Raw genomic sequence first — 21,340 nt, 5'->3', positions numbered from 1 at the left:
TGAGCCCAGGAAGTGGAGGTTGCAGTGAGCCGAGATCACACCACTGCACTACAGCCTTCACAATAGAGTGAGACTGTGTCTCAAAAAAAAAAAAAAAAAAAGTATAACATTTTCTGTAAAGCTAAAAAACAAGCAGAATTAAACACATTTTAAAAATTATATATACATACATGGTTAAAAAAATATCTATAGCAGATAATAGACACGCAAATTAAGGACAGTGGTTACCGCTAAGAAGAGGCGGGGGACAGGCTAGGGAGGAACACAAACACAATGGTATTTCAAATGTTTTAATGTATAAATTGTGTTATGGGTCACGGGTACTCATTAGTATGCTTCATAATTTATTCACGTTAGATATACTCTTTATAGATATCAAATATTACATATTATAATTTCTTAAAATCTGCTGTGGTGAAAATAAATGAACACATGAAGTCTCCCTGAAAGAAAATCAGTGTTTCTTGGGAAGAACCAAGATTCCCTGACAGAAGCTACCCTATGTAGAGGACAAAGTAGGTCTTCAATAAATATTAGTTGGTTTACTGCTTTTTCCAAGGATACATCTGGAGGGTCTGCATTCCTTTCTCATTGGTGCCGCCTGACCACAGAGCTAGCTTTTTCCGTGACATCTAACCTAAACCCCGCAGTCCTAAGTCCTGACACGTATGACAAGACGCTGCCACCTGGTGGATACAGAATAGATTTAATGAAATGGCTAGTTGGTGGAACTGGCAATAGGGTGAGAGATAGGGAAGCAGGAATGAGAAGACAAAAGTTAAGAAACAGGAAAAGGAAGGAGCTCCATCTCTAATATATGGAGGTAGAAAAAAAGGGACTATCATCTAAATGAGACTGGAGAGTCCCTAGAGGAGAATGGCTTCACTCTCCTTCCTTCTGAGACTAGAAACAAGAGGAAAGAGGCTACAGCTTGTATTGAGGGAAATGCAAGACCGCGGAGAAAAGAAAGCAGGTCTAGCTGATCTCAACTTAGCAAGCTAAAATAATAGTAGCCTGGTGTCAGCGGCCACCCAAGCAACTCCCTGCTCCTAGTTTCCACTTGGGGAATCCATGTGATTTTGGGGAGGCTGACCCCCACCCTTTTCCCCAAAGGTGCTGTCCATGATGTAGAATAAGCAAATTAGCATGTACCATCCTCCTGGCCACAGTGATTGGTCAGGGGTGGACATGTGACCCAGGCCTAATCAGTGTGAATATTAGGGCTTTTGCTGAGATTTCTGGTACAAAGATGCCTTCTTTTTCTGATTGGACATAAGTGGGGAAACGTGTAATCCTAGGAATGCTGGCAGCCATTAAGTGGCCCAGACTTAAATGGTCCTACAGAAGATGCAACAGTGAGAAAAACGTCAGTCCAGTATTTAGAGACATATTGAACTACTGGGTCAGGCTTCACCTGGAGCCAGCACTACCTATGGACTTTCCAGTTACATGAACCAATAAATCCTTTTTATTTTAAGCCAGTTTGAATTAGGTTTTCTGTGATTTAAAACCAAAAGATTCCTAATCTATACATTCATCATACTTAGCCCATTCCTACCTTCCCACAGGATAGCACAGGGAATACAGGTAAGGTCACTACAGATTTATTGGTTACACTAAAGCCAAGGGTATCAAGCTGAAAAGGTCAGAGGCAGCAACCAGGTACTAAGTAGACTGGGTGACTCAGCTGTCTGTACAGAGGAGAATGGACTTCCTTAGGAAAAGAATAGCCAAATAAGAAGCAAGTGCAAAGAAGGGCCTCTACTAGGCAAAGTTAACGTAGGGATATAAACACTCTTCCCCACAGACCTATATCATGGGGGTGTTGCTTTGGGGTCTTTATGCTCCTGGGATAAGGAAGTTTGAAGCACATGCTCCTTTAAGTCTTTATTACCCTGTGGTGCAGTGCCTACCTCTCCTTTTGCCAAAGGAAAAGCCTCCTTTTGGCTTCTGCTGCCCTTGATGACACTGACTTTTGAGGGGACCAACGGAATTTTATCTTCTGCTTCTTTGGTATGCCGGGAACTGGGGCCCCTTCCTCCTTTGGAAACAGTACCATCTCCCTGACCCTGGGCAAGCACTGCCCCCTTTTCAGCCTCTCCCATTGGCCCTGGCCTCTCTGCCCCTCCAGCTGAGTTGCCTTCCCCTCCTGAGCCCCATGTCTCCCATGGTAACCTTGAGTACTGGGCAGAGTCCATGGCAGCTGCTGACTTGTGAGGGGTAGAATTCCTTTCCCCACTTCCACCTGACTTTTTTCGAGGGCGCCCCCGTTTCCTTTTGGCATCACTTGCTGTATCCTCTATATCCTGCTTTGCTGCTTTAGCTGGTGGATCCTGCCCACTGGCCTCACTCACAGGTACTTCAGCTGTCCTCTTGACACCCTTGTCATGTGGTCCTTGGTCACCACCTATGCCTACCTCTCTGTTCTCTGTGCCCCAGGGCTGAGTGAGTCCCCCAGGTGGAGCTCGCCCAGGCCCAGGTCCAGGTCCAGGCAAAGCAGGAACAGTTGGTAAGATCATGTTAATGATGGGCACAGCTGCTGGGGGTGCCCCGGCCCTACTAGACAGAGGCAGTGTAGCCACTTTCAGGGCACCTGAAGAAAGCCTGGGGGCCAGAATAGGTGGAGAGACTGGGATTGGCGGAATAAGCGAGCGAGGGGCCCGGGGAAGAAGCAGAGGCAGCCGAGCCACTAGGGCATTAACCTGCAGGTTATTGGCTCCTGGGGCTGAGCTCTCAACTACACTCTTCTTCCGCTCTCCACGTGCGAGAGGACCGGTCCCAGTTCGGGCTTCCAGATCCTTAGGAGGCTAAAAAGTAAAGAGAGGAACACAGTAAGGTGTGAAGACTGAATACTGGGGGAAACATAGACGCCAAAGGCACAGGAGGTGGAAAAGCAAGGGACCCAATTGGAGAAGGATATACTAAGCCCCCAGCCCAGGACAGCAAAGTCAGGGCCACTGACTTCCTTACCTGGGCTGGTCTCTCTGGCTTCTTGTGGGCTCCACCCTCTGGGTTCTCCACACCATTCTTTGGTTTAGATGACCGTTCCCGAGGTGCATGTTCGTCCTCTTCTGCAGAGGTGCCAAAAAGGTAATAGAGTAAAGGTGAGGAGGAAACTGAGGAATATGGGAGTGAGGCAATTCTGATTGACTGACTGGTAGAGACAGGAAATGGGGTGCTAAAGCATGTCTTAGAAGGGTCTCCAGGAAGAGAGGGCAAATCCAAGGTGTCTCTATTCTAGTGTGTGGGAGGGCCACTGAAGCTGAAAGTGGCTCAGGGTTGCTGAGACATAAGAGAGGGTCAACCCACCAGCAAGCCCCATGGCCTTAAGCACATGGGCATGTGCAGATCGGGCAGAGATGAGATGCTGCTGTAGCAGGAAGCGGGCGACCTCAACGATGGAACTGAAGGAGCGTTTCAGGATCCGCTCTGCCCAGTCACAGGTCAGGGCACATGCTGCCTCCACCAGTTCATCTCGAGGTGCTGGGGTTACTTCTGGGCCCATTTCTGGCTGAAGTGGGGAAGGACATGCCCAATCACACTCCAAATTAAAGAACCCTTGCCCCCTCTCTTGTCAGAGACCAAAGACTGTTGACCAAAGCTGAGACCAGACTGGGGATGGGAGTAGCATCTACCTATCCCATTGCAGAAGCCCACAAGTTCTCTTCATCCTCTGCCTCAGCTACAGGGTTGGCAGAAGGGAACATCATACCTAGAAGCTATGTACATAATGACTGAGGCTGTTAGCCCTCAAAACATGCCCCAAAGACCTCTGACTTTTACCTGGGAGAGAAGAGTGGAATTGGAAGGTGATTTGGTACTTACACTCTCAGAACCCTTTAGGTCAAGTCCAGGCAGGGGTGGCATAGACACCAAGGTCTTCCTCCTTATGCCACTGTAGCAATATCTGATGCAAGTTAAAGAGCAGCCAACACATGGCGATCTCCAAGCCCCTCAAGCAAGTTAAGCTGTTCCACTCCTGGCTCTCCACATCCTAAGTCTTCCTCCCAGGTCCTCCACCCCCAACCTCTATAGTCAAGGATACTTGGACTGGCCCCGGCCACCAAGCCTTCGAGCTTTGATGTCAGGGAAGATCTCTCTGATGATCTTGCCAAAGTTGGCTGTGCTGAGTGGGCGGCAACAGGCAAGACTCTCACAGTACTTCCTGAGTGAGAGGGGAGCAGAGTGGGAAGATACTCAGAGAAGGAGGCCATGGGTAGGCTTGAAGAGTCCCTAGGGATCAAGTGTGAGGAACCCTTTAAGAAGGCAGGCTTTATCAAGGCAGGAAGCTCTTCATGGGTGGGGGGGTCCTATGCCCACCAATCCACTCACCCCACCACCCACCCCTCCACCCACCGATAGGCATCATAAACACTTTGCTTTGGCAGACAGGTGTCAGTGTGCTCTTCGAGGTGGTTGCGGATCCACCTATAGGCATACATGTACTCCTCATTGCTCAGTGTACTTGGCTCTGAGCTACAGAAACAAAAGGAACAAGCATTACTAAGACCCTAACAGTTGTCCTGGTTCTTCCCAAACTACCACTTTAGTAGTGCTGGACCAAATTTAGTTCACCCAGAATCTACCTTTCCCCAGTAAACCAAGTCAGGGCGAGGACCTTTCCTCTTCATCAAGGACAGCAGTTACGAGTCTTCCTATTCATCTAACCCCTTCCCAGTGAACCTTTCTCTAAGAATCAGAACCTCTGCCATCTAAAACTACCATCAAACCTACCTTTTGTCTGCAGTGCTGGGTCCTGAGGGGAGCTGAAGGTAGAGATACAGCTTGTCATTGTCAGAAAATTTCTGTACATCTTGCTGAGGTAGGAGAGAACAGAGGCAGGAGAAATAATAAGGCCAAGAAGGACCCAATGTAGGACCCTCTGATCCCCATCCCAAAGTCTAGCTGACTTACAGGGTGTCAGACTGAAAAAGGACCTTAGAAATTATTTGACAAGGCTGGGCGCAGTGGCTCACGCCTATAATCCCAGCACTTTGGGAGGCCGAGGCAGGCTGATCACGAGGTCAGGAGATCGAGACCATCCTGGCTAACACGGTGAAACCCCGTTTCTACTAAAAATACAAAAAAAAATTAGCCGGGTGTGGTGGCGGGCGCCTGTAGTCCCAGCTACTCGGGAGGCTGAGGCAGGAGAATGGCGTGAACCCTGGCGGCGGAGCTTGCAGTGAGCCGAGATTGCGCCACTGCACTCCAGCCTGGGCGACAGAGCGAGACTCTGTCTCAAAAAATAAAAAATAAAAAAAAGAAATTAGTTGACACTAGGTGCTCTGAGGAGCCCTATAGGCTACCATGGCGAGGAGGGGAGTAGAGGGGATCAGCTCTGACTTCATCTCTGCTGGGCTTCTATGCAAGTGCTCACAGAGATCAAGTGAGAGGGACAAAGTCAAACTGGCAGCAAGTTTGCAAAGCCAACTATCTTCTGACAAGGCAGATGACCCTACCTCTCCCACGTCAACGTTTTGTTGATGCCCATCATCCTCACATCCTCCTCCCTCAGCGTTTCCATCCCTCTGTTGCCCTCTTCCCCAACACACTTACCAGGATCCCCTCTACTTTGTTCTGCACGGCCTTGCTGTGGGGAACAGGAGAAAGCTGGAGGTCACACACAAGATTTTCCCCGTCTCTTTATCTGACTGCTAGGGAGGGAAAAGGACTGAAATGCCCAGCAGGTGCTCAAGAATTGCTACCATGGCCAAAAATCTCCCTCTGCTCCCATGCCCTTGCTGAGAGGCAGTTCATCTACAGCCAAAGTGAAGTGCTGCAGGGATCTATACTCAGGTCTTGGACAGGATTTGGAGATGTGATGAGTACTTACGAAATGGTACCTCGGAGCCTCTGAAGAAGGGTGGTAGGTTCCCCAGCCTCAGCACCACCTGGGGGGGCCCTTCCCCCAGTCTTGGGGCTCTTAGCATCAGGCTCATCTTCTGCCATCCCGGCATGAGGGCTAGAATTGAGAAGGACAGGCATAAAGATGTAACTCACACTGGCCTTCCCTTCCCCAGAAGGCCCCAGGGCACTCCTCATCTCTTTACCCAGGAAGGCAGAGAAACAGAAACAAAGCCTCCGAATTTCCCCAGTGGTCTTTTTCTCACCACTTGCCTTCTCCGAAAATTAGAAATTATTCCATTACTTCGCCAGGCCCATATATACCCAAAGAGATCTTTGCCATCTCCATTCTATCTGCCCCACCTTTCTGAAGTCTTCTAAATCTGGAAAACTGTAAAGGAAGAGATAGGGGGATTGGGAATCCATGTTAGCAAGAAATTTTCATTTCTGCCTCTGACCCCATACTGCCCTCCTCCCCCTCAAAAACAACAATAACAGCCACAAAACAAAGTTCTCTAATTCTCAAAAATACTCCTCACCATTGCATATGCCTGGGAGGTCAGCAAGGATACGAACATATTCTGCCCTTCTAGGCTTGGAAAAAAAACTGGGCCCAAGTTCTCATTGCTTAATCTCGCCACGACTTCCCCCGCTGCTCCCCCTCCCCACGTCGCCGGCCCCTACGTCATCTCCCACAACAGCCCATCCTGAGGCGCGCCCCCACCTCCTTCCCTTCCCCCTCCATTCAATCCCCGGTTTCTGCAAAGTGGAGCGGGGGTGGGGCGGGGTAGCGGAACTCATGGGCTGGGCGTCAGAAACCCGGCAGGGGAATGGGGTCCCAGATTCCGGGCACGTGCACATGGGTGAAGAAGCTGTTGAAAATACGGCTACAATCTTTTTCTGCTCTCCTCCCAACTCATCTTGCCCCCTCCCTACCTCTGAACAGTCGCCTTCCAACACAAGGAACAATAAAGGTAAGGGAGAAAGAGAAACTACCTCGTAGCCACCTTCACTCCAGCCCAGCCCCAAGGTCCTGGCCCAGCCGGCTCGTGCGTTGCTTTATTTTCCTTTTTCTGAATGGTTGTAATAGCCGCGATCTGCCTAGATACACGGGCGGCCTGCTCTGTCATTGGTAACTGCTGCCACCCGGAGACAGAAGGCGCCGGGCTGGTACCGGCGGCCGCTGAAGTCTGCCTGGTAACAGAATCTGATTGGTCAATAGGGGAGGGAAAATCCAAAGTTGGTCTTATTTGAGTCAAGAGGGGGAAGTCCGGGTTGGGTTTCGGTTAAAACTGGGGTCGGTTAGGACTGCAGGTCCCAAGAGGTTCTTCTCTTAAAGGGACCGCAGGATGAAAGAACGGGCGCTCGGCTCCCTTAGGAACTGTCTTTTCTTTTGCCCTCCCCTTTTGTGTTTCAGTTTAGTCTACGGTCCTCAGAGCTGCCGGAAGAGAAGAATCAATGGATGATAAAATAACTAGAAAATGATGGGTAGGAGTGATGGAAGTTCACTGTAAGCTCCTATAACCCCCCCATCACCATCACCACATGCCTAATACAACCTGCAAACACACTTACTCGCAACAGACCTGCAATCTGGGCTCTCTTTCCTTCTTGATGGAGGCCTCAAAACCTCAGCAGTTGTACCCATCAAACTAAAATGCTTTTTCCCTCTTAGTGTTTCTTGGTTTCCTGTGTGTACTTTCCTTCCAAGGAGTTGCAAATGCATTTGCATCCCTATAGTTCTGCAGTCGGTGAACCCTGGAATTTTGATGGACTCCCACGGGGGTGCTGGATGCCACAGGAACTTTTTACACTCAGGGAACATTGTACTGAATAGGTCATGGGTTCTTAACCCTCTTACTTAAGACGTTTTAAGGTTATGAATCAGACGAAAGCAATGGACCCTCTACCATGAAAAATGCACACAGAGACCAAGTTTTGCATCTAATTTCAGAGAGGTCATGGACTCCAGGTTGAAAGCCTCTTACATGGATGTATTTTGTTTTGCACAGCAGACATGTTACAACCAAAACTCTATTTGCCATCCTGACATCTAATACGTTCTCCAGGCTCATCATTAATGTGCTTTTGTAAAGAAGACAGCAATGCTGCCTGAGCTCATCACCATTGCCCTTTACAGCCTACCTTTCCCTATTACCAGCTTCTATGAGTGCTGGGGGAACCCAGGAGATTGTGGAGTTGGGGGAATAAGGATATACTGGCAAGAAGGTTTTCTTTTTTCTTTCTTTTTTTCTTTGACACGGAGTCTCGCTCTGTTGCCCAGGCTAGAGTGCAATGGCATGATCTTGGCTCACTGCAACCTCTACCTCCTGGGTTCAAGCGATTCTCCTGCCTCAGCCTCCTGAGTAGGTGGGTTTACAGATGTGCATCACCACGCCCAGATAATTTTTGTGTTTTTAGTAGAGACAGAGTTTCACCATGTTGGTCAGGCTGGTCTCAAACTCCTGACTTCATGTGATCCACCTGCCTTGGCCTCCCAAAGTGCTGGGATTACAGGTGTGAGCCACTGCGCCTGGCCAGGTTTTCTAGTAACAGCTAAAATTTATTTGGTGTTTATTAGGCCAGGCGCGGTGGCTCATGCCTGTAATCCCAGCATTTTGGGAGGCCGAGGTGGGCGGATCACCTGATGTTGGGAGTTCGAGACCAGCCTGACCAACATGAAGAAACCCCATCTCTACTAAAAATACAAGATTAGCCGGGCGTGGTGGCACATGCCTGTAATCCCAGCTACTCGGGAAGCTGAGGCAGGAGAATCACTTGAACTGGGGATGCGGAGGATTGTGCCATTACACTACAGCCTGGCAACAAGAGTGAAACTCCGTCTCAAACAAAAACAAACAAAAATTTATTTGGTGTTTATTATGTATCAGACACAATACCAAATGCTAAACACCTCGTGTAATGCTCACAGCAACTCTCTGAAGTAGGTACTATTACTGTCTCCATTTTACAGATGAGGAAACCAATATGGAGAGGTGAAGGGGCTTGTCCTTAGTCACATATGTAGTAAGTGCTAGAATCAGGATCCAAAGGCAGGCAGTATGCCTCAAAGCTGATTGTTCTGAGCACTGCCTTAGACTGCATGCATACATGTTTGCAGATACTCATAAACAAATATGGGTATAACGGGCTGGGCGTGACGGCTCATGCCTATAATCTCAATACTTTGGGAGGCAAAGGCAAGAAGGCAAGAAGATTGCTTGGGGCCAGGAGTTTGAGACCAGCCTGGACAACAAAGTGAGACCCTGTCTCGCTACACACACACACACACACACACACACACACACACACACACACACACAGCCAGGTGTGGTGGTGCATGCCTGTGGTTCCAGCTACTTGGGAGGCTGAAGCAGGAGGTTCACTATTACCCATGAGTTCGAGGCTACAGTGAGCTATGATTGCACCACTCTGTCGTGCAGCCTGGGTGACAGAGTGAGACCCTGTCTCAAAACAAACAAACAAACAAAAAAGCCGGCTGGGTGCGGTGGCTCACGCCTATAATCCCAGCACTTTGGGAGGCTGAGGTGGGCAGATCACCTGAGGTCAGTTCGAGACCAGCCTGACCAACATGGAGAAACCCCGTCTCTACTAAAAACAAAAAACAAAAAAAACAAAATTAGCCAGTCATGGTGGTGCATGCCTGTAATCCCAGCTACTCGGCAGGCTGAGGCAGGAGAATTGCTTGAACCTGGGAGGCGGAGGTTGAGTGAGCCGAGATCGTGCCATTGCACTCCAGCCTGGGCAACAAGAGCAAAGCTCCATCTCTAAATAAATAAATAAATAAATAGCAAGCCAAATATGGATATAGGCTGATGGAAAGATAGCCCTAACACCACTGTTTGGTATGAAGGAGAACCTAAGGCACTTTGGTTGCAAACAGAGTTTTGGGTAAATTATCTAGCTTAAAAATTTGCAGATAACAGGGAAAAATTGGAAGCTTTAGTAAGGGGGGAGAAAGTATCATAGTACATAGTACACAGTAAAAGAGATGATTTTGACAGCACTATAGAAGGTAGAATTGAGTAAAAGAAACGGCTAGAGATAGGAAAGAGGGAACTATTAATTTATGCCAGGCATTGTGTTAAGAGCTAGGGATAAAAAGCTGAATAAGGTATGGTCCTTGCCTTGGGCAGTAACAATAAAAATTGTCCGGATAAGCATCATATAATAGCAGGTATTTATACAGAGCCTAATATGTGTTGGGGCCTGTTCTTTTTTTTTTTTTTTCGAGACAGATTCTTGCTCTGTCACCCAGGCTGGAGAGCAGTGGCACAATCTCGGCTCAGTGCAAGCTCTGCCTCCCAGGTTCAAGCAAGTCTCCTGCCTCAGCCTCACAAGTAGCTGGGACTACAGGCGCCTGCCACCACACGGGGCTAATTTTTTTTGTATTTTTAGTAGAGACGGGGTTTCACCATGTTAGCCAGGATGGTCTCTATCTCCTGAACTCGTGATCCACCCGCCTCGGCCTCCCAAAGTGCTGGGATTACAGGCATGAGCCACTGCGTGCAGCCTCAGATAGATACTATGATTATCCCCATTTTACAGGTGAGGAGACAGGCAGTGAAAGGTTAATAATTTGCCCAAGATTACAACCTAATTTAGTAAGCTATGGAGCCAGGATCTGCACCTAGGCTCTTTGTGTTGCAGCTTTTTTTTTCCTTTTTAGACAGAGTCTCACTCTGTCATCCAGGCTGGAGTGCAGTGGCATGATCCTGGCTCACTGCAATGTCTGCCTCCCAGGTTCAAGTGATTTTCCTACCTCAGCCTCCTGAGTAGCTGGGATTACAGGCGTGTGCCACCACACCCAGCTAATTTTTATATTTTTAGTAGAAATGGGGTCTCACCATTTTGGCCAAGCTGGTCTTGAGCTCCTGACCTCAAATGATCCACCCACCTTGGCCTCCAAAAGTGCTGGGATTATAGGTGTGAGCCACCATGGCTGGCCTGTTGCAGCTTTTTCACTCTTGCTGTTTGGCAAGTGGGAGGGAGTGTTCCAGCATTTTCACTGCAACCGCTGGTGAACTCTGCATTCTTGTCCCACAACCAAGAAGAATAAGGTGTGCAGACACTGGAGAGTGAGTAAGGCAGAGTCAGATTTATTTATTTATTTATTTATTTTATTATTTTTTTGAGATGGGAGAGTCTCACTCTGTCACCTGAACTGGAGTGCAGTGGCACAATCTTCGCTCACTGCAACCTCCACCTCCTGGGTTCAAGCAATTCTCTTGCCTCAGCCTCCCAAGTAGCTAGAACTACAGGTGCCTGCTACCACACCCAGCCAATTTTTTGCATTTTTTTTTGGCGGGGGGGATGGAGTTTCACTCTGTTGCCAAGCTGCAGTGCAGTGGCACAATCTTGGCTCACTGCAACCTCCACCTCCTGGGTACAAGCGATTCTCCTGCCTCAGCCTCCCAGGTAGCTGAGATTACAGGCGCCTGCCACCATGCCCAGCTAATTTTTGTATTTTTAGTAGAGATGGTGTTTCACCATGTTGTCCAGGATGGTCTCGATCTCTTGATCTCACGATCTGCCCGTCTTGGCCTCCCAAAGTGCTAGGATTGCAGGTGTGAGCCACTGAGCCTGGCTAAGTTTTTGTATTTTTAGTACAGACGGGGTTTCACCATGTTGGCCAGGCTGGTCTTGAACTCCTGACCAGCCAGAGTCAGATTTATTAAGCAACAGAAAAGCTCTCAGCAAAGAGGGAGCCCGAAAGAGGATTGCCAGCTATGAGGCTGAGTGGGAGGGTGAGGAGGAGGGTGGCTTATGGACTGGGAAAGGGAGGAGTGTGCTGACCGGGCCTGCAGGCTATCTTGGAGAAAGCACCACTCAGAAAGAGGTATGATAGTGTAAAGAACCAATTGGAGGCAGAAGTGAAGGCTTGGCTCAACAACTTGGCCTGGAACCAATCAGGGACTGAAGTGATGATTCACCCTATGTAAATGAAGACTCCCCCTGTGGCCAATCACAGAAAGGTAAGCATATGTAAAATAGGTGAAAACTAAGAGACTAAGGTGTGCCAAAGAGAGAGAAATATGTCCAAAAAGGGAGTGGTATTTGTTCATCTGGGTTCCTAGAGTAGGTATTTCCATTCAAGAATGCGGGCTGTCTCTTATCTGGGACCTGCAGTTTAATTTTCAGGCTGTTCTTTGTTTGAAGGAATTTTACCAAGGACCCACCCTAACTGCCTGCCTCACTGGTTTCTTCTTTCTCCTCTCTCATTTGATTCAGAATTTGCTCTTGGGCACTATTATACATTGCCTGCTAAGATTGGGAGTGAATTTTTTTTATTTTTTAAGAAGGAGTCTTGCTTTCTCGCCCAGGCTGGAGTGCAGCAGCACAAGGTTGGCTCATTGCAACCTCCACTTCCCGAGTTCAAGCAATACTCCTGCCTCAGCCTCCCGAGTAGCTGGGATTACAGGCATATGTCGCCACACATGGCTAATTTTTTATATTTTTGGTAGAGATGGGATTTCACCATGTTGGCCAGGCTGGTCTCGAACTCCTGACCTTAAGTGATCCACCCATCTTGGCCTCCCAAAGTGTTGGGATTACAGGCGTGAGCCACCGCACCTGGACTTTTTTTTTTTTTTTTTTTTTTTTTTTTTTTACCACTGCACTCCAGCCTGGGTGTCAGTGAGGATCTGTCTCAAAAATAAATAAACAAAGAAATAAATAAACAGCTGGGCACAGTGGCTCATGCCTGTAATCCCAGCAATTTGGGAGGGTGAGGTGGGTGGATCACTTGAAGTCAAGAGTTCAAGACCAGCCTGGTCAATATGGTGAAACCCCATCTTCACTAAAAATACAAAAATTAGCTGGGCTGTGGTGGCGTGTGCCTGTAATCCCAGCTACTTGGGAGGCTGAGGTGGAAGAAACACTTGAACCTGGCAGGTGGAGGTTGCAGTAAACCTAGATGGCGCCACTGCACTCCAACCTGGGCAACAGAGTGAGACCCTGTCTCAAAAAAGTAGGTAAAAATAAGTAAATAAATACAATACAATACAATAATAAAAAAGAATATAAAGACAAGCTGCAAATTGGGAGAATATATTTTCAAGACATATAACTAACAAAGGATTATTATCTGGAATTTTTGAAGACTTCCTACAAAAAAAGATAACCGGCTGGGCATGGAGGCTCACGTCTGTAATCCTAGCACTTTGGGTGACTGAGATGGGCAGATCACTTGAAGCCAGGAGTTCGAGACCAGCTTGGCCAACATGGTGAAACCCTTTATCTCCACTTAAAATACAAAAATTAGCATTAGCTGCTCATGGTGGTGCACACCTGTAGTCCCAGCTACTTGGGAGGCTTAGGTGAGAGAATCGCTTGAACCTGGGAGGCAGAAGTTGCAGTGAGCCGAGATTGCACCACTGCACTCCAGCCTGGGCAACAGAATGAGACTCCGCCTCAAAAAAAAAAAAAAAAAAAAGAAAAAAAGGATAACAAACTAGAAAAATGGATGGGAATTTCACAAAAAAAGCAGAAATGGCTCATAAACATATGAAAAGTTATTGCCTATATAATAATCAGGAAAATGCAAATTTTAAAAGATACCATTTCACACCCACTTAATTGGCTTTTTTTTTTTTTTTTTTTTTTTGAGACAGGGTCTTGCTCTGTCACCCAGGCTGGAGTGCAGTGGCATGATCATGGCTCACTGCAGCCTTGACCTCCTGGGCTCAAGCAATCCTGCCACCTCAGCCTCCCGAGTAGCTGGGATCACAGGCACGCCACCACACCCAGCTAATTTTTTTGTATTTTTTGTGTAGACAGAGTATCACCTTGTTGCCCAGACTGGTCTTGAACTCCTGAGCTCCAGCGATCTGCCCACTTTGGCCTCCCAAAGTGTTGAGATTACAGGTGTGAGCCACAGCAAAAGTTTTAAAGTCTGGCAATATTGGGGGTTGACATATTATGAATCAACAAGCGCTTTCATTCACTGTTGCGGGAGTGTAATTTGGTAAAACTGTTTTGGAAAATAGTTTGATATTACTTGGTGAAGTTGAATACGTGAGTATTTCAATTTACATTTAATATCTCAGTAATCCTGCTCTTAGACATATGCCCTAAAAACACAGGCAGTAAAATTTATAGTCTCACTGCTTGCATTAGCAAAAACTGGAAATGACCCAATATCCGTCAACCCTAGAATGATAAGTTGTGATATGTTCACTGGATGGAATCGCACAGAGCAGTGGAAATTAATGAGCTACAGCCACACACATCCACTGGATGAACTTCAGAAAGTGAAAAAAACAAAACACAGAAGAAAACATACAGTGCAATGCAATTTATAAATATTTAATGTCAGGCAAAACTGAACAATATATTGTTTATGGGTAAATACATAGGTGGTAAAAATAATTAATAAAAAGCAATAGAATCATGACCATAAAATTAAGGATAGAAGTTACCTATGGTGAGCAAGGGAAAAGAGTTTGGGAATGGTTGTTTGGCAGTTAGTAACACCTTACATAGCATCTAATTTAATATGCTTGTTTTCCAATGAATGGCCAGCCATTTCAATATATACTATCATTTTCTTTTTCTTTTAACTGTTTCCCTTTACAGTTTTATCATATGCTTTTATTGTATACTAAGTTTCCTTGTATAGTTAGGTGTATTTCTGGACCTTAGCCTCTCTTTTTAAAAAAGATTTAATTTTAATTTTTTTTTTTTTTAAGACAGAGTCTCACTCTGTCACCCAGGCTGGAGTGCAGTGGCAGGATCCTAGCTCACTGCAGCCTCAAACTCCTTGGCTCACATGATCCTCCCACCTTGGTGGCCTGAGTAGCTGAGATTATAGGCGCATGTCACCATGTCCAGCTTATTCTCTTTGGTTGATTCTTTTTGTCTATTTCTCCACCCATAACACACTGTTTTAGTTAATGTTTTGAAATACTATATTTCAAAATATAGTATGTTTTGAAATCTAATGCTGAGAGTCTTCTGTTATTGGTTTTATTAACTAAAAAATTATTCCTATATATGGAAGATTGTATTTTCCAAATGTGGCCACAAAGTTTCTGGTTCCACACACTGTTTCAGAACCTTACAACTTCCCTGTCAAGAGGTGGAGTTGGCCGGGCGTGGTGGCTCACGCCTGTAATCCTAGCACTTTGGGAGGCCAAGGTGGGCAGGTCACTTGATGTCAGGAGTTCAAGACCAGCCTGGCCAGCATGATGACACCCTCTCTCTACTAAAAATACAAAAATTAGGCTGGGTGCGGTGGCTCACGCCTGTAATCCCAGCACTTTGGGAGGCTGAGGCAGGTGTACCACCTGAGGTCAGGAGTTCGAGACCAGCCTGGCCAACCTGGTGAAACTGTCTCTACTAAAATACAAAAAATTAGCTGGACGTGGTGGCGGGTGCCTGTAATCCCAGCTATATGGGAGGCTGAGGCGGAAGAATCGCTTGAACCCAGGAGGTGGAGTTCGCAGTGAGCTGAGATCATGCGATTGCACACCAGCCTGGGTGACAGAGTGAGACTCTGTCTCAAAAATAAATAAATAAATAAACAGATAGATACATAGATAAATAAATGAAAGAAATGGAGCTTAGTCCCCTGTTTCCTTGAACCTGGGAAGGCCTTTGTGACAGGCTCAGTAATCGGAATGTGGTGGAAGTGATGCTGTGTGACTGCCAAGTGTCGGCTGGAGTAGATGACACACCTTCACCTTTGCTGCTCTCTCGGAACACTTGCTTTTGAAACCCAGCTACCATGTTGTGAGGGAGCCAAGCAGCCATATGGAAAGGTCATGTGTAGATGTTCTGGCCCCAGCCTTAGCTGAAGGCCCAAGTGACAGCAGCACGAGTCTCCAGACATGTGAGTAAGTGAGCTATCAGATGATTCTAGCCTCTAGCCTTTAAGCTGCCTCCACTGACACCAAGCCGAGACAAGCTGTTCCTGCTGAGCCCTGTCCAAACTACAGATCTGTGGGCAAAAGTAATGTTGTCATTGCTTTAAGCCACTAAGTTTTGGGGTAGTTTGTTACACAGCACTAGGTAACTGGAACACTATCCTTCGCATTTCCAGGCTAGTTTTAGAAAGAGCTCGACAAGTTTCGTAAAAAATCCTCACCCCTCTGAGGTAACGTGTTCTGATAAGTATCCTCCCTTATTCACTTCCATGTCATTGCAAACACAGGGCCACTTAAATAGAGATTTTGCTTTGTTTTGCTTTTTGAGATAGAGTCTCGCTCTGTTGCTCAGGCTGGAGTGCAGTGATGCAATCTCGGCTCACTGCAACCTCTGCCTCCCAGGTTCAAACGATTCTCCTGCCTCAGCCTCCTGAGTAGCTGTAACTACAAGTGCGTGCCAGCATGCCCAGCTAATTTTTGTATTTTTAGTAGAGATGGGGTTTCACCATGTTGGCCAGGTTGGTCTCAAACTCCAGGCCTCAAGTGATCTGCCCTCCTCAGCCTCCCAAAGTGCTGGGATTACAGGCGTGAGTCACTGCGCTTGGCCTTAAATAGAAGTTTTTCTTGCTATCATGGTTGAATTTGTTTTTAAAACTGGGGATTATACTATAGTTACAGAGTTATTCACATAACTCTACGATTACTTTTTTCCACGAACAATGTGTTGCACACATTCCTCTAGGTCAGATAGTATTGAGAGTAGAGAGTCTGCCACACATCAAAATCAGGAAGTCAGGGAAGGGACTCCTAAGAGCACACCAGAGGAGGCACAGAGCAGATATCCAGAGCATGGAGCCAGCTGGCCAAACACTTGGAAGATGAAAGTGGGAGGACTGGATGCAGGAATGTGAGAAGGAGGACCTCACTAATCCCTGAGATGAGTGCAATTGCCTGATGCTGTCTTTTAGAGACTTACTGGAGTGCAGTGTGCGAGATAATGCTTGAAGGACCAACGATGGGATAGACATCTCCCAATGCTCTCTTATATCCTTTGTCTTGGTGGACTGGCACTACAGCTTTTCTGAGGGTGTCCCTGAGCCCAACAAACTTTCTAGAACCTTCTACATGGCCTCATAAGCCATGGTGCTGGCAGGAGATCCTAGGTGATATGGTAGACTTTTCCCACAGCACACTCCTGAGCTTTGCTATTCTTGCTCATCTAGCTTGGTTCTGGGGTGCGGGGTAGAATCTTTGTGAGCGCAGCAGAGAGAGATATCTGGGTGGGTACCCTCTGCATGTTGCTGGTGCCTGGGTTATCTGTGACAGGAGGGCCTCTTGTTTTTGGAGTCTGTTTCAGTGATATAGGGTTAGACATAGTGAGAGGACGCCAAGATCAGGATAAAAGTGAATAGGATTTTAAGCTTTTATTATGAAAAAGATTCATTTCTTTACAAAATTAATTTTATTGTGTATATTTAAGATATATATAATGTTACTATAGTGAAGCAAATTAATATATACATCATCTCACATATTTACTCAATTTTTTTTGGGGGGGGAAGAACAGCTAAAAACTATGAAAAAATTTAAATATATAAGAGGAGAAGGAAGAATGTAATAAACACTCACATACACATACCCATCATCCTGCTTGAATGATTGTCCACATCTGATCATCTATTTTTTTTTCTTTTTGAGACAGAGTCTTGCTCTGTCACCCAGGCTGGAGTGCAATGACATGATCTCCGATCACTGCAACATCTGCCTCCTGGGTTCAAGGGATTCTCCTGTCTCAGACTCCCTGGTAGCTGGGATTACAAGCATGTGCCACCACACCTGGCTAATTTTTTGTATTTTTAGTGCAGACAGGGTTTCACCATGTTGGTCAGGCTGGTCTGGAACTCCTGACCTTGTGATCTGCTCACCTTGGCCTCTCAAAGTTCTGGGATTACAGGTGTGAGCCACAGCACCCAGCCCCTCCCCCCTTTTTTTTGAGACGGAGTTTGGCTCTTGCCCAGGCTGGAGTGCAGTGGTGTGATCTCGGCCTGCAACCTCTGCCTCCCAGGTTCCAGTGATTCTCCTGCTTCAGCCTCCTGGGTAGCTGGGATTACAGGCACAAACCACCATACCTGGCTAATTTTTGTATTTTTAGTAGAGACGGGGTTTCACCATGTTGGCCAGACCGGTCTTGAACTCCTGACCTCAGGCGATCTGCCCACCTTGGCCTCCCAAACTGCTAGGATTACAGGCGTAACCCACCGCACCTGGCCCTGATCTTTTTTTTTTTTTTTTTGACAGAGTCTCGCTCTGTTGCCCAGGCTGGAGTGAAGTGGCATGATCTCGGCTCACTGTAACGTTGGCCTCCCATGGTCAAGAGATTCTCCCGCTTCAGCCTCCTGAGTAGCTGAGATTACAGGCGTCTGCCATGACACCCAGCTAATTTTTGTATTTTTAGTAGAGATGGGGTTTCACATGTTGACCAGGCTGGTCTTGAACTCCTGACCTCAGGTGATCCGCCCACTTCAGCCTCCCAAAGTGCTGGGATTACAGGTGTGAACCACCCCGCCCGGCCGATCATCTTGTTTTATCCATGCCTCCCCACTCTAAATTACTATAATGCAGACATTCATTATATTGTATATTCATTATGTTGTATCATCTTTAAATACTTAAGTATTTACAGTAAATAATGTAATGTGACTAAAAAATAAAGACTCTCTTTTAATAATGCCCAATGCCATGATCACACCTAAAAATTAAAAATTATTTCTCAATATCATTACACATCTAGTCAGTGTTCAAATTTCTCTAGTTTTCTCAAAAACTGTATTTTTCTCTTGATAGGTTCAAATCAGGATCAACAAAGGTCACACACTGCGTTGTATTTGGTTCGGTTAATGTGTTTCCTAATTCTTTCTAATCCATAGTCTGTCTCTCTCAGTGGGTCTGTTGAGGAGACAGGTCATTTGCTCTATAAGATTTCCCACATTCTGGATTTTTATTGTTGTATCTTTATGGTGGTGTTTGTTTGTTTGAGACAGGGTCTGGCTCTGTCACCCAGGCTGGAGTGCAGTGGCATGATCACAGCTTACTGCAATCTCCACCTCCTGGATTCAAGCAATTCAAGCAGGGTGATGGGTATGTGTATGTGGGTGTGTATTACATTCTTCCTTCTCCTCTTATATGTTTGAATTTTTTCATAGTTTTTAGCTGCTCTTGTCAAAAAAAACCAAAAAAAATGAGTAACTATTTGAGATGATGTGTGCCTATGGTCCCAGCCTCAGCCTCTGGAGTAGCTGGGACCACAGGCACGTGCCACCATGCCCAGATAATTTTTGTATTTTTTTGTAGAGAGGGGGTTTTGCCATGTTGGCCAGGCTGGTCTCGAACTCCTGAGTTTAAGTGATCCACCCAGCTTGGCCTCCCAAAGTGCTGGGATTACAGGAATTAGTCACCGTGCCTGGCCTATAGTATTCTTAAACTTGTTCCTCTGTTCCTTGTATCTCCTGTAAACTGATGAGAGACCTAGAGGCTTGTTCAGACTTTTTCTTTTTTTTTTTTTTTTTTTTTGAGATGGAGTTTCGCTCTTGTTGCCCAGGCTGGAGTGACTGCAGTGGTGTGATCTCGGCTCACTGCAACCTCCGCCTCCCAGGTTCAAGTAATTCTCCTGCCTCAGCCCCCCAAGTAGCTGGGATTACAAGCATGTGCCACCAGGCCTGGTTAATTTTTTGTATTTTTAGTAGACATGGGGTTTCACCATGTTGGCCAGGCTGGTCTTGAACTCCTGACCTCAAGTGATCTGTCCGCCTTGGCCTCCCAAAGTGCTGGGATTACAGGCGTGAGCCAACACATCCGACAGGTGGGCAGCTCTGTTGCCCAGGCTGGAGTGCAGTGACGTGATCTCAGCTCACTAAAACCTCCATCTCCCATGTTCAAGCGATTCTTCTGCCTCAGCCTCCTGAGTAGCTGGGACTACAAGTGCACACCACCACACCTGGCTAATATTTGTATTTTTGGTAGAGATGGAGTTCGCCATATTGGTAAGGCTGGTCTCGAACTACTGGCCTCAAGTGATCCACCCGCCTCGTCCCCCCAAAGTGCTGAGATTATAGCTGTGAGCCACCATGCCCGTCCCTGTTGTTCATTTTCTAACTGGAGTGTTTGTTTTTTTACTGTTGAGTTTTTAGAGTTTTTCATGCATTCCAGATACAAATCTTTTGTCAGATATGGCATGAGTCCTTTAGACATAGCCCCAGTTGTCCTTTTTTTTTTTGAGACAGAGTCTCGCTCTGTCGCCCAGGCTCAATCGAGTGCAATGGCGTGATCTTGGCTCACTGCAAGCTCTGCCTCCCAGGATGAAGTGATTCTCCTGCCTCAGCCTCCTGAGTAGCTGGGATTACAGGCATGCGCTACCATGCCCGGCTAATTTTTGTATTTTTAGTAGAGATGGCGTTTCACCATTTTGGCCAGGCTGGTCTCGAACTCCTGACCTCAGGTGATCCACTCGCCTCTGCCTCCCAAAGTGCTGGGATTACAGGCGTGAGCCACGACGCCCGGCCGCCCCAGTTGTCTTCAGTAGTTTCCCTGCCTTCAGGTATGGCAATTGCTCTTACCAGAATGAACAAGATGAATGGGATGGAATATTGTTGAGTGGAATTTTAAGCTTTTAGGAAGAGATAGAAATGATGTAGAACTACATTATCCTTTCTCATTCTGAAGAAGTTTGGTTATTGAAGAGAACAGAGCAGAGACCAAGGAAAGAAACTTCTGGTAAAACCTTGTAAATCCCAAGGCTCCCTGTAACTCCCTACTCATCTTGAGCACTTCATTTATATCCATTTATTCATTAAAGTGTACTAAGTGCCAACATCCAAGCTAGGTGCTGGGAATTAACAGGGAGTTTAGATTCCAAGAGACATGTGTTTATGATGAGGTTAAGTGCAGCAGGCTTTGTGAGCATTAAAATGGGCCCCTGGCCTGGAGGAGCCAGGGAAGGAGGCTTCCCAGAGGACAAGGAAATCTGGCCTGGATGGCAGGTGAAGCAGAAGGAGGGAATCAGGACTCCAGTTGAGGTGGACATTTCAGGGAGCATGTTTAAAGGCTTCAAAGGGAAAGTATGGTGTATTCCTGGGGTGGTGAGACCATCCTGGGGGTCCTAGGCTGCTCCAATGTTTATAAGAAAGACACCTTTTCAGAAGACTGAAAAGAATGTAGGTCAATACCTGAATGTTGTTTAATATTGTCTAGGGAAGAGAATAAAGGAGTCAGTAGAATTACCATTTGGGCTGGGCACGGTGGCTCATGCCTGTAATTCCAGCACTTTGGGAGGCTGAGGTGGGCAGATATCTTGAGTTCAGGGGTTCGAGACCAGCCTGGCCAACATGGTGAAACCCAGTCTCTACTAAAAATACAAAAATTATCCAGGTGTGGTGGTGCATGCCTGTAATCCCAGCTACTTGGGAGGCTGAGACAGGAGAATTGCTTGAACCCAGGAGGCAGATATTGCAGCCAGCCAAGATCGTGCCACTGTACTTCAGCCTGGGCGACAGAGCAAGACTCTATCCAAAATAAAATAAAATAAAATAAATAAAATAAAATAAAATAGTAAT

At 46.6% G+C, this 21,340-nt stretch overlaps 1 protein-coding gene and 1 long non-coding RNA gene across 9 annotated transcripts; one reads left to right on the top strand and one right to left on the bottom strand.

Moving 5' to 3' along the window:
• Positions 1 to 274: 274 nt before the first annotated feature.
• RFX5 (regulatory factor X5) lies at positions 275 to 7,013 on the bottom strand. 8 transcript variants are annotated; one of them, XM_003259229.3, is made up of 11 exons: positions 6,841 to 7,013; positions 6,118 to 6,235; positions 5,834 to 5,962; positions 5,557 to 5,590; positions 4,735 to 4,817; positions 4,357 to 4,476; positions 4,046 to 4,165; positions 3,826 to 3,907; positions 3,310 to 3,511; positions 2,971 to 3,071; positions 275 to 2,807 (listed from the first exon to the last, which is right to left on the bottom strand). In XM_003259229.3, the coding sequence occupies exons 3-11, from the start codon at positions 5,947 to 5,949 to the stop codon at positions 1,815 to 1,817; spliced, it is 1,851 nt and encodes a 616-aa protein (XP_003259277.2). In that variant the 5' UTR covers positions 5,950 to 5,962; positions 6,118 to 6,235; positions 6,841 to 7,013; the 3' UTR covers positions 275 to 1,814. The 8 variants fall into 8 exon arrangements, with proteins under 8 accessions (XP_003259277.2, XP_012366680.2, XP_030680411.1 ...); XM_012511226.2 differs by having other exon boundaries at positions 6,111 to 6,235; positions 6,841 to 6,937; XM_030824551.1 differs by having other exon boundaries at positions 6,208 to 6,235; positions 6,841 to 6,937.
• Positions 6,595 to 7,520, top strand: LOC105740603. Its single transcript, XR_001116670.2, has 2 exons — positions 6,595 to 6,818; positions 7,262 to 7,520. It is a non-coding gene; the product is annotated as an uncharacterized LOC105740603 (long non-coding RNA).
• Positions 7,521 to 21,340: the final 13,820 nt, after the last annotated feature.

This window comes from Nomascus leucogenys, chromosome 12 (genome assembly GCF_006542625.1).
Source record: "Nomascus leucogenys isolate Asia chromosome 12, Asia_NLE_v1, whole genome shotgun sequence".
Lineage (NCBI taxonomy): Eukaryota > Metazoa > Chordata > Mammalia > Primates > Hylobatidae > Nomascus > Nomascus leucogenys.
Note: the sequence above shows the minus strand (reverse complement) of the source record. Positions and strands in the feature narration are given on the sequence as shown.

What these genes read in the sequence shown, in the direction of transcription:
- RFX5 (XM_003259229.3), bottom strand. Translation starts at nt 5,949, where the DNA reads ATGGCAGAAGATGAGCCTGATGCTAAGAGCCCCAAGACTGGGGGAAGG. An exon ending in CCCAGCACTGCAGACAAAAG is followed by an intron (nt 4,477 to 4,734) that starts GTAGGTTTGATG and finishes TTGTTTCTGTAG; the next exon opens with CTCAGAGCCAAGTACACTGA. An exon ending in GGTGGCCGGGGCCAGTCCAA is followed by an intron (nt 3,908 to 4,045) that starts GTATCCTTGACT and finishes AACTTGCATCAG; the next exon opens with ATATTGCTACAGTGGCATAA.